A 13,798-nucleotide genomic window follows, 5' to 3' on the forward strand; every position below is an offset into this window, starting at 1 on the left:
TATAGTATAGCATGTCGAAAAAAGTCATTAAATTATTGTTTGTTGAAATATGTGAAATAGTATATTTAAGCTATAAAAACACAAATATTCTCTACTTCACATATATGAACATACAATCATATTTATTAATAAACAATACAAATGAATGAATGATAAAATAACACTGACCTGGTTTTGTCTATAAACCAGGTCTTCTGGACTTTAAAACAGAAACACAACAAACCAGTAAACTATCACAAAATACTTTAATATCAACACACATGAAACACAGAACAGACGCTGCTTTCAAGTGCCGTCAGAAACATCACAATCATATCAAAAGGCAGTGAAAGGTTCTGAAATAAAAAACCTACAACAAACACTTACTCCTTCAGCACCTGAAAGCAACACGAGCACAACGAGGTGTCCTTGAACACACCATTCAAACATACATCATAAACACCTTATTTGGTTCTTAAAGGATAATTCCACTTTTCATGAGTTAGCCCTTTAACTATTAATGCTGTTCACGTCCTTTTTGATCATTTTACCAAATCAATCATCAATCCGTAGATTGATCCAAGTGGCCGTTTGGTGACATTAAACAAATCACAATTCTTTTCAACAGTGTTTCAGGTTTAACTCAGAGCTCTCTCTAAAGCGGGTCTCTGAAACCACGAGGATGCTGGGAAATGTAGTTCACACACAGCAAATCACACAAATGTATTCATAGAAAAACTTTTCTAATGCAGATAAATAATAAACAAAATGTTCTATAAAAACATTAAAAACCTTTTGTTGTGAGAAGAATATGTAAATCAGGATTAACTGTCAGCTGGAAAACTTGTTTCTCCGTCTTCAACAGTCCAGCAGGTTTTAAATGGCAGTGTGTTGGTCTGGTTTGGTCCAGTTCAGGGTGTGTTGGTCCAGTTTGGTCTGGTTCAGGGTGTGTTGGTCTGGTCTGGTTTGGTCTGGTTCAGGGTGTGTTGGTCTGGTCTGGTTTGGTCTGGTTCAGGGTGTGAAGGTCCTGTTTGGTCTGGTTCAGGATGTGTTGGTTTGGTTTCGTCTGGTTTAGGGGTGTTGGTCTGGTCTGGTTTGGTCTGGTTCAGGGTGTGATGGTCTGGTTTGGTTCAGGATGTGTTGGTTCGGTTTCGTCTGCTTCAGCGTGTGATGGTCTGGTTTGGTCCGGTTCAGGATGTGTTTCCATTGATTCTGCCTCTCAGTGCGTCTCAGTCCAGGAGGTGACCCAGTGTTTGGGTGACTTCCTGTTCCTGGATGAGGAGACGTGGTCTTGGATCAGGAAGTCGTCAGAGTCCCTAAGCTGCTGCTGCTGCTCATCTTTACTCATAATCCTCCCCTGGTGGAGCGTCGTGGTCCGCCACGCCCTCCGACGCACAAAGAAACCGCACTGCAGACAAAACACAGAAAACTTGTCTGAAGTCTCTGAAGCAAATATCCAGAACTCATGAAACGGATTCACAAAGACAAAAAGACATCAGCAGAGAAACGGATTTACAAAGATCAATCGACAAGCTGATCGATCAGATGCAGGAAGGAAGGAAAGAAGCAGAGGAGAACTCAGAGCTCCTGGTCTGTCTCTGCTGCCGGCTCTCCTGAAGAACCCACACTGAACAGCAGAGGGCAACACAACAGCAACTTTACCAAACCAGGAGGTGACGACGACGTTAGACATGAATAATTTTTGTCACTTCTAAAGACTTTTGGTTGGCCGTAGAGCCTGAAACCAGGACCAGGGACAGACATTCAGAGGTTTGTCTCAGGATCAGTTTACCTTCCAGAGCAGCAGGCAGATCACAGCCAGCAGTGAGACTCCAGCCAGGACGGAGACCACAACGATCCACATGGGGGCTCTGGACCCCAGCTGCTGACCCGGGTCGGGATAGATGTGGACTTCAATCTGCAGAGGAAGAACACGGATTCAGGAGGGAACTTGTGGACGTTAGAGGAGCATTCAATCACCTCAAAATAAATCATCTTCTTAGTTACAGGCGTCTCTTTCTCAATGTAAGTCAATGGGAAGAAGTGTTTTTGGGCCTCATGACAGCACGTGACCGACCAGGAAGTTGTAATTCCACTGTTTGTAAATCTCTTCCAGAAGACTGGGAACACTGAGAACACTGAGAACCACAACAAGAAGAACTCTGGGTTTGGTACCTCTGAGCTGTGAGGCTCCATGTTGATGGTCGGTTTGTTCGTCTGCAGCTTCAGAGTTGCCCGACCTCGAACCAACACACTGTGAGCATCTCTGTAGTCCTGAAACACACCAGAAGGTCTGATATACAGTAGATACCTGAGCAGGTAGTGAACAGAGTACATCACATTACATTACAGTCATTTAGCAGATGCTTTTATCCAAAGCGACTTACAATAAGTGCATCAACATTGGTAATCAAAAGAACTACTAGCCACCAGAAGTCATAAGTACATCTCCTTTAAACAAGCATCTAAGAGCATGAAGCAGAGCATAACTAAGAGTCAAAGTACAGTGCAGAAACAAGAAAAACAGTTAGTGCAAAAAAAGTAATATGAATACAATAAGTGCTAAGTGGAAGGCTCAGGGTAGCACTTCCTGAAGAGGTGGGTTTTCAGCCTGCGCCGAAAGATGGGCAGCGACTCCGCTGTCCTGACGTCAGTGGGAAGTTCATTCCACCACTGTGGGGCCAGGACAGAAAACAGCCGTGACCGGGTCAATTGGCCCGAGGCAGCAGAGTGAAGTGGTCGGGCGGGGGTGTGAGGCTTGACCATGGCCTGGAGATAGGAAGGAGCTGTTCCTTTCACTGCCCTGTAGGCTAGCACCAGAGTCTTAGACTGGATGAGCTCTTACGGTCCATCAATGGTGATGGACAGGTCTCGGTGCGGGCAACCCTTCCCCGGGAGGAACAGTAGCTCGGTTTTGTCCAGGTTGAGCTTGAGGTGGTGTGTCGTCGTCCACTTCCAGATGTCAGCCAAGCATGCAGCGATGCGTGTCTCCACTTGGGTGTCACTGGGGGGAAATGACAAGACCAGCTGGGTGTCATCGGCATAACAATGGTAGGAGAAGTCATGCGAGCGAATAACAGAACCCAGAGATGTTGTGTAGAGCGAGAAGAGAAGGGGGCCCAGGACTGAACCTTGTGGAACCCCTGTTGTCAGCATGCGTGGTTCCGACACGGCCCCCCTCCAGGTCACCTGGTAGGATCGACCTGTCAGGTAGGATGCAAACAGGGAGAGTGCAGAGCCTGAGACGCCCATCCCCTCGAAGGTGGAGAGGAGGATCTGGTGGTTCACAGTGTCAAACGCCGGAGACAGGTCCAGGAGAATCAAGACAGAGGAGAGAGAGTTAGCTCTCGCGGCGTGAAGCGACTCTGTCACCGCAAGGAGGGCCGTCTCTGTCGAGTGACCCACTTTGAACTCGGACTGGTGGGGGTCCAAGAGGCTGTTCTAGTGGAGATAGGAAGACAGTTGGTTAAAGACAGCACGTTCAAGTGTTTTGGATAGAAAGGGTAGAAGAGAAACCGGTCTGAAGTTCTTGACATCAGAAGGGTCAAGTGATGGTTTCTTCAGAAGGGGGGTGACTCTGGCAGTCTGGCAGTACCTGAGCAGGTAGTGAACAGAGTACCTGACAGGTAGAGAACAGAGTACCTGAGCAGGTAGCGAACGGAGTACCTGAGCAGGTAGCGAACGGAGTACCTGAGCAGGTAGCGAACAGAGTACCTGAACAGATAGCGAACAGAGTACCTGAGCAGGTAGTGAACAGAGTACCTGACAGGTAGAGAACAGAGTACCTGAACAGGTAGTGAACAGGGTACCTGACAGGTAGAGAACAGAGTACCTGAGCAGGTAGTGAACAGAGTACCTGACAGGTAGAGAACAGAGTACCTGAACAGGTAGTGAACAGGGTACCTGACAGGTAGCGAACAGAGTACCTGAGCAGGTAGTGAACAGAGTACCTGAGCAGGTAGTGAACAGAGTACCTGAGCAGGTAGTGAACAGAGTACCTGAACAGGTAGTGAACAGGGTACCTGACAGGTAGTGAACAGAGTACCTGAACAGGTAGTGAACAGGGTACCTGACAGGTAGTGAACAGAGTACCTGAGCAGGTAGAGAACAGAGTACCTGAACAGGTAGTGAACAGGGTACCTGAGCAGGTAGTGAACAGGGTACCTGAGCAGGTAGAGAACAGAGTACCTGAGCAGGTAGTGAACAGAGTACCTGAGCAGGTAGTGAACAGAGTACCTGACAGGTAGAGAACAGAGTACCTGAGCAGGTAGCGAACGGAGTACCTGAGCAGGTAGCGAACGGAGTACCTGAGCAGGTAGCGAACAGAGTACCTGAACAGATAGCGAACAGAGTACCTGAGCAGGTAGTGAACAGAGTACCTGACAGGTAGAGAACAGAGTACCTGAACAGGTAGTGAACAGGGTACCTGACAGGTAGAGAACAGAGTACCTGAGCAGGTAGTGAACAGAGTACCTGACAGGTAGAGAACAGAGTACCTGAACAGGTAGTGAACAGGGTACCTGACAGGTAGCGAACAGAGTACCTGAGCAGGTAGTGAACAGAGTACCTGAGCAGGTAGTGAACAGAGTACCTGAGCAGGTAGTGAACAGAGTACCTGAACAGGTAGTGAACAGGGTACCTGACAGGTAGTGAACAGAGTACCTGAACAGGTAGTGAACAGGGTACCTGACAGGTAGTGAACAGAGTACCTGAGCAGGTAGAGAACAGAGTACCTGAACAGGTAGTGAACAGGGTACCTGAGCAGGTAGTGAACAGGGTACCTGAGCAGGTAGAGAACAGAGTACCTGAGCAGGTAGTGAACAGAGTACCTGAGCAGGTAGTGAACAGAGTACCTGACAGGTAGAGAACGGAGTACCTGAGCAGGTAGCGAACGGAGTACCTGAGCAGGTAGCGAACGGAGTACCTGAGCAGGTAGTGAACAGAGTACCTGACAGGTAGAGAACAGAGTACCTGAACAGGTAGTGAACAGGGTACCTGACAGGTAGAGAACAGAGTACCTGAGCAGGTAGTGAACAGAGTACCTGACAGGTAGAGAACAGAGTACCTGAACAGGTAGTGAACAGGGTACCTGACAGGTAGTGAACAGAGTACCTGAGCAGGTAGTGAACAGAGTACCTGAGCAGGTAGTGAACAGAGTACCTGAACAGGTAGTGAACAGAGTACCTGAGCAGGTAGAGAACAGAGTACCTGAACAGGTAGTGAACAGGGTACCTGAGCAGGTAGTGAACAGGGTACCTGAGCAGGTAGAGAACAGAGTACCTGAGCAGGTAGTGAACAGAGTACCTGAGCAGGTAGTGAACAGAGTACCTGAGCAGGTAGAGAACAGAGTACCTGAGCAGGTAGTGAACAGAGTACCTGAACAGGTAGTGAACAGAGTACCTGAGCAGGTAGTGAACAGAGTACCTGACAGGTAGAGAACAGAGTACCTGAGCAGGTAGTACACAGAGTTCGTACCTCCATCATGGTGGAGCTCCACAGTCTGGCTCTGACAGTCAGAGTTGCTGAGTTCTTCATATTGGTGAGCGGACAGACGAAGGTCACACATTTAGCTCCGTGAACACAGTCCTGCACACAAACACACACAAACACACACATTTGTACTTTTATACCTGAGGACCATCATTTAATGGATGTTTAGCCCCGCCCATAATCTATTGACCCAGAATTTGTACCAGAATGTAGGATGTCTTCTTCTTCTGGTGGGGGACAGGTAGAGGTTTTTCTCTCGGCTCCTCCTCCTTCTCCTCCAGACTCCTCCTCTTTCTCTTCTCCTCCTTTGACAGCTGAGCAAATAGGAACACAGTCAACACAAGTCATCTTCCTTCTCCTTCTGGAGTTAGTGAATCTAAAACATGGACATGCAACAAACCAACGGTTTCATTTTAATAAGTGTTTTTATATGGAGAACCGAGTATAAAACAGTTGAACCAGTTCATGTGTGATGATCTGGGTCTTTCCCTGTGGACCAGGATCCAGAGTCACAAGCTTTACAATATTAACCGTCATTGTTAATCATCTCTTCAGACGTTACCAGTAGGTTGAGGGGGTTGATGATGTCGCCCGGCGGAGCACAGCGAGCCTCTGACGAGTCGTTCACTTGGATCTCTGTGAGGTACAGCAACCACTTCCCATTGGACGCCTCTGTCGGCCAATCAAACTCCACCTGCAGGTTGCCTAGGTGACCCAGCGGCTTCCCACTGATGTGCACCTATCAGAGGAGGTCGTGGGTCATCACCTGACCTGTTGAATCTTTATATAGTATATTTATATACTATATAAATATACATATATATGTGAGTTTTAGACCAACCTGGAAGGTGAAGAGCAGCAAACTCCCGACGTCCTCCGTCTCCTTCACGGCCGACTCACCGATCACATGACCGCCGAAGGAGACGGGACCCGGAGGAGTGATTCTATCAACCAATGAGAGAGAGGAGAGTGATTCTATCAACCAATGAGAGAGGAGAGTGATTCTATCAACCAATGAGAGAGAGGAGAGTGATTCTATCAACCAATGAGAGAGAGGAGAGTGATTCTATCAACCAATGAGAGAGAGGAGAGTGATTCTATCAACCAATGAGAGAGAGGAGAGTGATTCTATCAACCAATGAGAGAGGAGAGTGATTCTATCAACCAATGAGAGAGAGGAGAGTGATTCTATCAACCAATGAGAGAGGAGGTCATCAGCTCAGAGGTGAACATTAAATGTTCTAGACTGAGAGGAACTCAGACCACGTCCACACTACTCCGTCTCCATTCATAAACTCTTATGTTCACTACGTTTACACTGAGCGTCTTCACTACGAGGAGTTTGGAAACGCTCCCGAGGACGGATACGTTTGAAAACTCCGGGTTGCGTATTCGTGCGAACGGACGAAAACGGAGGAGTTTATAAACGATGACGCCCACACCCACGTTCACTACTTGATTGGTTCTTATCAGTCACGACGTGCTCTTCCCTGATTGGTCACACCCATATCACGGGACCTTTCCCTAAAGATCACAAACAACAACATTGATTCCGATCGACTACCAGGTTAGTTTAACATGGACAACTGTTGCTGAACGTGTTGTCTTTACTAGCAGCTGTTGTTCAGTTAAAGTCTGCTTCATGACGGAGGAAGCAGCTGTTAATGGAGCGATCAGTGAGCGGCGTGTCCAGCGGAGGAATCAGACCTACGGAGACGTCTGAAGTCACGGTTAGCGGCTTTAAGGAGGGTGACGGACACAAAACGGAGGACTTTCCTTATTCATGCTTATTTTGTTATGCACAACTATTGTGAAGTCCACAGATCAAATGTAGAGAAACTAAAGCAGTAAATGCTCTCCAGTAGGACAGAGACTTCACAGCAGAGCTACGAGTGAGAACAGACGACAACGAAACAGAGGGAACGAGTGAGACGAGTGTTGACCTCATTTATGGATCATAATCTATAAATCTTTATGTGTAAGTGTTGATTTTAAAGTAAATGTGAGGAGAGAGAGATAAAGACCTGCAGCGCTGTAACTAACGTTAAGTCTGAAAAATAAAACTTCTAAAACTTTCCATGAACTGTCTGTTTGAGTTTATAGAGGTAGATCTTAGAGAAGATCTTAAGTATCAAACACAACCTTTCATTATTAAAGACTTTATTAATCTGTCGTATTTTTTTTAACTAAGCAACCAATCTACTTCCTGTTTACATCGGTGCAAGAGTCACGTGATGTTCGTTTTCAGACGTTGTAGTCTGGACGGAGATCGTTTAGAAAACGATGCTGAAACGCCGTGTGGACGGAGATCGTTTTCGTTTTAAAACTAAAACGTATTAGTGTGAATGTAGCCTTAGAGAGTGAGAGACTGAGAGGAACTTACAGAGTGAGAGACGTCTGCAGAGAATACTCCAACAACAAGGAGACAGAGACAGGAAACAGATATAACTGCTCACTGAACCTGAAGACACACAAAAACCACGACTCATTAGTCCAATAGAACACCTTTAGACAGGTGTGTGTGTGTGTGTGTGTGTGTGTGTGTGTGTGTGTGTGTGTGTGTGTGTGTGTGTGTGTCCTACGTGGACAGCTGCAGCAGAGACTGGATCTCTCTGGTGTCTAAACTGATTTCAGACGGCTGAAATATTATCAACACCTGAACCTGAAATACAGAGAGAGATGGAGAATCAGATCCGTTCGAGTCTCCGTAAGAGCACTGAGGGCCAGATAACATCAGCTGGACTGTAGTGGATCCAGTCAAAGACTGTCAGGACGGTGTGTACCTGCCGGTTGCTTTTGAATGGGTTCCCCAGCTCACACAGAAGAACAGCGTCCTCAACAGAACACTCCATCACAGCCTGGACATCACCCTGAAACACAAACAGGACTGGCCTTCAGGGTCAGTCAGTCCAGTCCTTCAGGGTCTATCAGGGTCAGTCAGTCCAGTCATTCATGGTCCATCAGGGTCAATCAGTCCAGTTCTTCAGGGTGAGTCTTAAGTCAATCAGTCCAGTCCTTCAGGGTCAGTCAGTCCAGTTCTTCAGGGTCCATCAGGGTCAGTCAGTCCAGTTCTTCAGGGTGAGTCTTAAGTCAATCAGTCCAGTCCTTCAGGGTCAGTAAGTCCAGTTCTTCAGGGTCCATCAGGGTCAGTCAGTCCAGTCATTCATGGTCCATCAGGGTCAGTCAGTCCAGTTCTTCAGGGTGAGTCTTAAGTCAATCAGTCCAGTCCTTCAGGGTCAGTCAGTCCAGTCCTTCATGGTCCATCAGGGTCAGTCAGTCCAGTTCTTCAGGGTGAGTCTTAAGTCAATCAGTCCAGTCCTTCAGGGTCAGTAAGTCCAGTTCTTCAGGGTCCATCAGGGTCAGTCAGTCCAGTCCTGTAGGATAAAGTCACTACCTTTGTTCGGACTCCGGAGTAAATGAGTGATGGTGGGATGCTAATGTTCAGAACGGCATTGTGAGCGTCCTCTGCTTGTCGGCCCAGAGAGGGTGTGTTGCTGACATTAACCTCCAAAAACAGTCTGTTAAGGCTGGCGTTGTAGTACAACACCTGACTGCCCTCTTGCCTGGAAACACACACAAATAAACAAATCACAGCATGAAAGCAGCAGCAGGAAGTAATTTGCAACACATTAGTTCAGAGCTGATATCGTGGCCTGGTCAGGAGACGGCTGCTAAACTCCACCGGTCCACTCTGACTGCAGGAGTTACTGTTACCGTCAGAGATGCTTTAAAGGTCCAAATCTCCAGTCAAGACCCAAGAACTTTAGGATGACTCAACGTCTCGCTTTCTTCAGGGGGAATCTGAGTCAAATCCAGAGTCCGGTCCCTGGTTCAAACTCCCAGGTTTAAGGGAAGAATCAAGTCCAAGTCTCAAGTGAAGTAGTTAGGTCCTTTAGTCCATGTTACCTCCCAGGTCTTCAAATCTACGTAAAGTCCTTTCAGGAAGTTCAAAGTTAAATCTCAAGTCACGTTTCAAGTAAAGTCCCACGTCCTTCAGGGACTTCAAGCCAGGTAGTCATGTCATCAAGGGCAAGTCCAAGTCGTCTTTTAGGGTCAGAGTCAAGTCACAAGTCAAGTCCAAAGTCTTTCAAGGCATGTCTGAGTCCAGTACCGTGTCCTTTAGGATGAGTTAGAAGTCAAGCTTCAGATCAAGTTCACATCAAGTCTTCAGTCTTCATCTTTAAACTAAAACATTCACACAGATCCTCCCAGAAGAGACGTCGAGTCTATCGGAGAGAACTCCCCCGACGTCTCTGAACCTTAAACCCTTCGACTTCAAATGACTTCAGATGACGTTGGATTCAAGCTTTGGTCTCCAGTGGTTGTATTTGATATGATCAATTTGAATAATCAATCATTACCTGAGCAGCTGTTCATCACAAAGCTAATGTGTTGTAGCACAAAGACAAGAAGCAGTGAGGAGACTCACACAACGAAGGGGTTCTGGTTCTCATCTGTGAACTGGGCCGTCATCTGCAGATTACTATGGCAGCGGTTATCAGAACCACAGGCCTTCTGGATGTGGATCTGATGAGATGAGGAAACAGATGTTCAAACACTCCTGATGTCTTGACTTCTGAGCTGGGTTCATTGTTCTTATTTCTGACGTTCCGTGGTGGGTTCTAATGCAGGTTCAGTTGTTTTTTGTGTTCCATGCATTCTAACCTAAACTTGGTTTGGAAATGGTTTCTTCAGAGTCCTGACTGTGGGTCTGATTTTTATCTGGATTCTGCTAAAAGCTTTTTCTGATGGGTTCTGATCGAGGCTATGAAGGATTCTCTTTGGTTCTGACCTGGGTTCTGATGGGTCGGGGTGACTGGCTCAGTACTGGGAGGCGCTTCAGGTCCTGTACGACATTCTTTTTCTTGGGAAGCTTCTCGTACAGAGAGACGTTCAGGGAGAACACCAGAGGTTTCACTTTGTCTCGGATCGGACTCTGCAGAACACAAGCACACAGAACAGAAGAACCTCAACAACACTTTCATACGAGGAGCTTTCTTTTCAGGGATCGTGTTCAGTCTCTGCTGTTAACGGCTTCGATTCACCTTCAAGGTGAACAATGCGAGATTCAGAGCATATCTATTGCCTCCACGTGGCTCTCAACATGGCGACAACTGAGCCGGCGGCTGGTAGCTAAACCTGAGGGGGAACGAGAGCAATGAGCTAACCAGTGGGGTACGCTCACATGCACTAAAAGGGACTCACATGCTCTAAATGTCACGCGTCAGCTCTGAGAACAAAGAGGTGAAGCTGTGACATCACTGATCAGACTTTATCTTTATACAGAAGATAGTTATTGATGAGTTATTAATGATGTGAATGTAAAGTAGAGAACCCTTCACAGAATGACAAAATGACTAAACACTGATGGAGAAGATGGTCTCTGCAGGTTTCAGGTTTAAATGAAGTGAAAGGATTTATAGTTAATGGAATCAAAGTGAGTCTCTAACATCATGTGAACATTGTCTTGTACTGAACCACAACAGATTACGATGAGAAGGATGTGAAAAAGGGACAGGCTGGGTTCATCCCAAGTCTCTTATTTGTCGTTTCCTCGCTTGAACAGGAAGTTCAAGAACTCCTCCATATTGAGAGAGGAGAGAGGAGACATCTCTGAGGAGACATGAGTGAGGACGCACGAGAACAGACTTCCAAGTGTTTTAACGGCGGACACGCCCCCTCATTGTTCATCAGTGATGTGATTGGACGCTGCAGCTGATCGGACTGACTGACTGAGTTTAACACCAGAGTGAAGACGGATCAGATTAAACTCTAGTTTATATTTGATATGTTCTATGATTCAGTATCTGGTTTAAATAGATGTTCATAGATCTGAACAACAAAAGAACCACAAACAACTTTCTTCATTTGTTAGAAAGATTTGTCTTTTCATGATCTGATATTTCTCTCAATATCTTTTATTATAAATACAATTAAAGTCAGAGCTTTTTACTTCATTCATCATCATTTCATTCAGTCACGTGATCATTCAGAGGGTTTGATAAGTTTTATCATTTAAGAGAAACATAATCATATTCTGGGTTAATTAGTAATCACGTCACAGGCACAATTTAAAAACGTACAGATGCAAATAATTCATAAGTATATAAACTCATTCCGTCGGTAGAAATGTATCCCGATCTCATAAACAGAACACAGTTTATTAAAGAGGTGACAGAGAACACACCTCTACAATGATGATTACTGTGGCTTTATTAGTTACTAGTGTTATTAGTTACTATTATGACATCACGACAGGGTGAACCTCAGAGCTCTTAAAGGAGAAACACTCAGTTCTCTTCCTGTTTCCCTCTGAACTCTGTCAGCAGCCGACTGATTAAAGCTCAGAACGATCTTATCTCACAGAACAACAGTCTAAACATCTCAACATGTTTTTCCTTCAGAGATCAAACATTCAGAGTGAATGCATTTCTTCTTCTTGTAGACGACCGCTTCCATGATCTTTCTTCTAGCACCACCCTCAGGACAGATGTGGCAGCACTGACCCTGGAGCCTGTAGAGGCCGCCAACAGGGCCCTAACAAGGTGCTAACAGGACGCCAACAGGGTGCTAACAAGGCCCTAACAAGGCCCTAACAAGGTGCTAACAGGGCGCTAACAGGGTGTTAACAGGGCGCTAACAGGACCTTAACAGAATGCTAACAGGGTGCTAACAAGGTGCTAACAGGACGCTAACATGGCAATAACATGGTGCTAACAGGACCCTAACAAGGTGCTAACAAGGTACTAACAGGACGCTAACAGGACCCTAACAGGGTGCTAACAAGGTGCTAAAAGGACGCTAACATGGCTATAACATGGCTATAACATGGCTATAACATGGCTATAACATGGCGCTAACAAGGTGCTAACAGGACGCTAACAGGGCCCTAACAGATCGCTAACAGTACGCCAACATGGGGATAACATGGCTCTAACAGGACCCTAACAAGGTGCTAACAGGACGCTAACAGGACCCTAACAAGGTGCTAACAAGGTGCTAACAGGACGCTAACATGGCGCTAACAAGGTGCTAACAGGAAGCTAACAGGAAGCTAACAGGGCGCTAGCATTATGCTAACAGAGTGCTAACAAGGTGCTAACATTACGCTAACATGGCGCTAACAGGGCGCTAACAGACGTCATCTGATGAATGTGTCTCACCAGCAGCTGGACTCTCAGAGTTTCACATCGTTTATTCGGCATCGACAGGAAACCAGAGAACACGCTCTGCCCGTTGTCACGGAAACGGAGGCGGGACTTGATGGCGGTGACGTCCGCGGTGACGGCAAAGTGGACAGCTGAGACACGAAGAGACAGTAAAAGAAGGAACAGCCCTCTGATTGGCTGCGAGACACCTAAATGTATTAGTCAACAACGTCAGATGTTGAAATGCAGATTTTCTTCAGACAAAGAAATAGAATTAATGTGTGTATGTGTGTGTGTATGTGTGTGTATGTGTGTGTGTGTGTGTGTGTGTGGATGTTTGGTGTGGTAGCAACAGAGTGACCTCGTCTCTGATTGGTCAATTTAATGAGACAGAAGCAGGACACACAGAGCTCCCTGAGGAATACTGAGTGTGTGAGTGTGTAATATTATCATTCTCTGTAATGTGATTTATTATTCACAGAAACACACAGAAGACGAGGACACACAAGGACACAGCATGATGTCATCTGATGTGTGTGTGTGTGTGTGTCTTTGTGTCACTGTTGATTAACAGTAGGCGTTAGACAGCTTTTTCCTGTCAATCAATCAGGTTGGCCAATTAGCTGAGAGCACACACACACGCACAGGAAGCTGGTTAATGCTGATTAATGGCTGCTGAACATTAACAGTCTCATTACATTGCGTCGTCATAAACAATCTGTCAGGTTAGCGACAGATGCTAAGATACAGGGCGACCGTGGCTCATGGGGTAGAGAGGGTCGATCCTCGGCTGCTGTGAGTCCTGTGCCGAAGTGTCTCTGAGCAAGACACTGAACCCCTAACCGCTCCCCGGGCGCTTCTCAGCAGCCCACTGCTCCCTGTACAGGGATGGGTCAAATGCAGAGAACGAAATGTCCCCTTGCGGGATGAATAAAGTATAATAAATAAAATAAATATATAAACATATCTATATATCTATATATATATATATATATATATATATATATATATATATATATATATATATATATGTTTATACATATGGAGATACATATGTATATCTGGTATTGTTAATATTACTTATCATTATCATCATTATTATCAGCCACACAATATGTATTTGTTGATACAGTATGTAACAGATTAAACCTTCATTTCACAACACAATCATTTCATTTTAT

General features: G+C 45.9%; 1 protein-coding gene across 1 annotated transcript in view; it reads right to left on the bottom strand.

The window, feature by feature from the left end:
• Positions 1 to 262: 262 nt before the first annotated feature.
• The window catches only part of LOC137884038 (integrin alpha-3-like), a 29,363-nt gene continuing 15,827 nt past the window's right edge, over positions 263 to 13,798 (bottom strand). The window contains exons 15-28 of the mRNA XM_068725685.1: positions 12,633 to 12,769; positions 10,262 to 10,405; positions 9,899 to 9,996; positions 8,864 to 9,032; positions 8,253 to 8,339; positions 8,052 to 8,131; positions 7,853 to 7,930; positions 6,311 to 6,413; positions 6,032 to 6,208; positions 5,673 to 5,783; positions 5,455 to 5,565; positions 2,155 to 2,253; positions 1,772 to 1,897; positions 263 to 1,387 (exon numbers count right to left, since the gene is read on the bottom strand). Coding sequence (XP_068581786.1) covers positions 1,199 to 1,387; positions 1,772 to 1,897; positions 2,155 to 2,253; positions 5,455 to 5,565; positions 5,673 to 5,783; positions 6,032 to 6,208; positions 6,311 to 6,413; positions 7,853 to 7,930; positions 8,052 to 8,131; positions 8,253 to 8,339; positions 8,864 to 9,032; positions 9,899 to 9,996; positions 10,262 to 10,405; positions 12,633 to 12,769 — 1,709 coding nt within the window. The 3' untranslated portion in view covers positions 263 to 1,198. The remainder of the gene's footprint in view (positions 1,388 to 1,771; positions 1,898 to 2,154; positions 2,254 to 5,454; positions 5,566 to 5,672; positions 5,784 to 6,031; positions 6,209 to 6,310; positions 6,414 to 7,852; positions 7,931 to 8,051; positions 8,132 to 8,252; positions 8,340 to 8,863; positions 9,033 to 9,898; positions 9,997 to 10,261; positions 10,406 to 12,632; positions 12,770 to 13,798) is intronic.

The sequence above is a fragment of the Cebidichthys violaceus genome, unplaced genomic scaffold, assembly GCF_023349555.1.
Source record: "Cebidichthys violaceus isolate CVI_PGR_0920_01 unplaced genomic scaffold, fCebVio1.0.p SCAF_36, whole genome shotgun sequence".
NCBI lineage: Eukaryota > Metazoa > Chordata > Actinopteri > Perciformes > Stichaeidae > Cebidichthys > Cebidichthys violaceus.